Raw genomic sequence first — 2833 nt, forward strand, 5'->3', positions numbered from 1 at the left:
TATTGTGAAGTAGCTTTAACTGTTTAAGTTCATTGCTGAGATTCAATGAACTTCCTTTAAACTTTGACCATAATTCTGAGTTATTGATGACAGGTATCTCACCAAATGCAATGTAAGATTCATACATGGTGTCGGTAAGCGTTTGATGTGTCTGAATTATAGACGTTTGGTGTTTGAGTACACAGTCATCTTGTAATTTCAGCAGTGTTGCACCTTGTAGTTCTAAATGAGTCGTGATGCCCTTACAGACGGCCGTAACTGTTGTATTGTTTTTTGACCCGAATATCCATTGGTTCGCATGATACAGGGGACTCCAAATAATGTTCGATTTTGTTTCCTGCACATTACACGTATTGTCAGATATGTTTTTTAATAGGTTAAATTCGCAAGCGTAAACCTGTGAGCCGGTGTTATATTTTGATTGTTTATCTGAACAAAGTAGTTTGTTTTCTGGTTGCTTGAAAATCATACACTCCTTATACTGTTCACGAGTTAAGGCAAAATATTGGTCTCTATGCGGCGTGGCAGCTAAAAATGAAGCTTCTGGAACTATTGTCATCATTGTATTGTTGACTGTTGCAGGAATTGGGACGAGATTGAATAAATCGAAATCCTCATGATCGGTTAATGGCAGTTGTAAGACAACTATCAAATGATCTTGTGTGATTCCACTTTGTGAAGACATCAACGTGTATAAATGAATAACGTCCTCTTGATTAAATGGAAGACGAAGTGAATGAGGTAAATGGCCCTTGATCTTCATGATTTGGTCTTGAAGTTGTTGTGGAGACATCAAAAGAGAATTAATTCTGCCATGCTGAGTATCAGTTAAGACATCAAATATCGCAGCTTCAATTTTCATTAATGTATGTGCCATCCATGTAAGTTGGGTTACCAGTGATGTATAGATCTCTAGGTGGTTAATACGTTTAGTATTATGATTAGTGTAATCTACTATTTTGTTTGTCTCATCTTGTAGTTGATTCAGTTTGACTGCAATGGCTTCTGTAGTTTTGCTGAATATATTTATAGTTGAGTCCATGACTGTAGTCTGATTTTTGATCATTTTTGATAGTACATCTTCATTATTGTTGATTTGAGTTAGAGTTTTAGAAATCGTTTCAGCATATTCTGAATCTAAAACACCAAATAATTTGTTAGCAATATTTCCAACTATATTGATGGCTCCTCTGGCTGATCGGTGTCTCGTCATGACCTTCGTTTCAGTTCGTAACTCTATATTAGTATTATTGAATTGACGGACGAGCTCATAACAGCTTTCTTGTTGCTGTAACAATGGGCACAATTGCTGAAGTGCTGCTGTGCCATTTTGAAACCTTTCGATCTCCTTTCGAATAGGCGCGAACTCAAAGTAAGTGATAATTTTCCATCTTCCAATGATTTGATTTACGGTGCCAATTCCTTCAAAATATATTCCGGGTTTGTTTGGAAATGATATTTCTTCAATGGGTTTCGAAAGTATTAATGGCATCATCAAAATTGTCACAAGTATGGTCATCATTAAAGATGTGCCATCATATATCTTTCGACGCTTTGGCAACGCTTCACTAGGTTCATTCGTTCGTCTTGTTTGTGTGACAGTAGAATTTTGTTTTGTTGGATTTTGATTAATGCTGCCTTCAGTGGGTAGGGGGCCAATGATCGTAATGGTCGTTTAAAAATCCCATTGGCTGTTTTTATGTCAGCTACACGGACCAAACCATCTTCTCCTTCATACACCTGTTGCACCCTGCCAAGAGGCCATTTGTACATGGGTAGATTATCATCTTTAATAATGACTAAATCACCTTGGCATAGATTTGCCTTTTGTTGTTTCCATTTGTACCTTGATTGGAGTTCATTGAGATATTCCTTTGACCATCTTCTCCAGAATTCTTGTTTGAGTTCAGAAACTAAACGCCATCGTGATGATAAACTCATTCGGCTCTCCTTTTGATAAGGATCTACATTAGTGGTAGGTGGTTCGCCTATGAGAAAGTGTCCTGGTGTAAGCGCTGTTAGATCATTTGGATCGGATGACATTTTTGTTATTGGCCTTGAATTTAACATGGCTTCTATTTCAGTTATGACTGTTGTCAATTCTTCATAAGTCAATGAAGCGTTGAAAATTCCTTTAATCATTAAATGTTTAGCTGACTTGACGGCAGCTTCCCAGAGTCCTCCAAAATGAGGAGCTCTTGGTGGAATGAATTTGAAGTCAATTCCCTTGTTACTACTGGTCTTAATGATCTTTTCTTTACCATTTTCTGAATAAATGGTAGACTGGAGCTCTTGTAGTTGGTTTCTCGCCCCAACAAAGTTAGTCGCATTGTCACTATAAATTGTTTGGCATCTTCCTCTTCTGCTGATAAAACGTTGAATAGCGGCTATGAATGCCTCTGTTGTCAGGTCACTCACCACTTCTAGGTGAACAGCCTTAGTCGCGAAACAGCAAAATACTGCTAAATATGCCTTTGTTGGCCTTTTTCCTCTAATTTTATAATGAATCCATATCGGACCACAGTAATCAACTCCTGTGGTAAAAAATGGTTTAGTTAGAGTAACTCGATCAGTCGGTAAGTTGCCCATGAGTTGGTCCATCAGTTTTGGTTTTGCCTTTGAACAGATGACACAGCTGTGAACAATGTTTCGCGCCATAATCTTTCCTTTAATCGACCAGAAGTTTTGTCTCATTATGCTTAGCAATAATTGTGGAGCACAATGGGAATTTTCTTCATGTTTCATTTTGAACATCAATTTCACTATTGAGTGATTGTAAGGAATTACCATTGGGTGTTTAGCATCATATGGCAATGTTGATGCTTCAAGCCTT

The 2833-nt window shown here is 37.6% G+C and overlaps 2 protein-coding genes across 2 annotated transcripts; both read right to left on the reverse strand.

The window, feature by feature from the left end:
- Positions 1-20: 20 nt before the first annotated feature.
- On the reverse strand, positions 21-1519 carry LOC119665350 (the record flags this gene model as incomplete). The annotated part of the gene is made up of 1 exon (XM_038074596.1): positions 21-1519. A coding segment is annotated over exon 1 (1499 nt), but the record flags the coding sequence as incomplete, so codon positions are not given.
- Positions 1520-1521: 2 nt separating this feature from the next.
- Positions 1522-2745, reverse strand: LOC119665349. Its single transcript, XM_038074595.1, has one exon. It carries the CDS (start codon positions 2743-2745, stop codon positions 1522-1524), a length of 1224 nt encoding a protein of 407 aa, XP_037930523.1.
- Between the last annotated feature and the right edge of the window lie 88 nt (positions 2746-2833).

This window comes from Teleopsis dalmanni, unplaced genomic scaffold (genome assembly GCF_002237135.1).
Source record: "Teleopsis dalmanni isolate 2A unplaced genomic scaffold, ASM223713v2 unscaffolded_contig_4617, whole genome shotgun sequence".
In the NCBI taxonomy this organism is placed as follows: domain Eukaryota; kingdom Metazoa; phylum Arthropoda; class Insecta; order Diptera; family Diopsidae; genus Teleopsis; species Teleopsis dalmanni.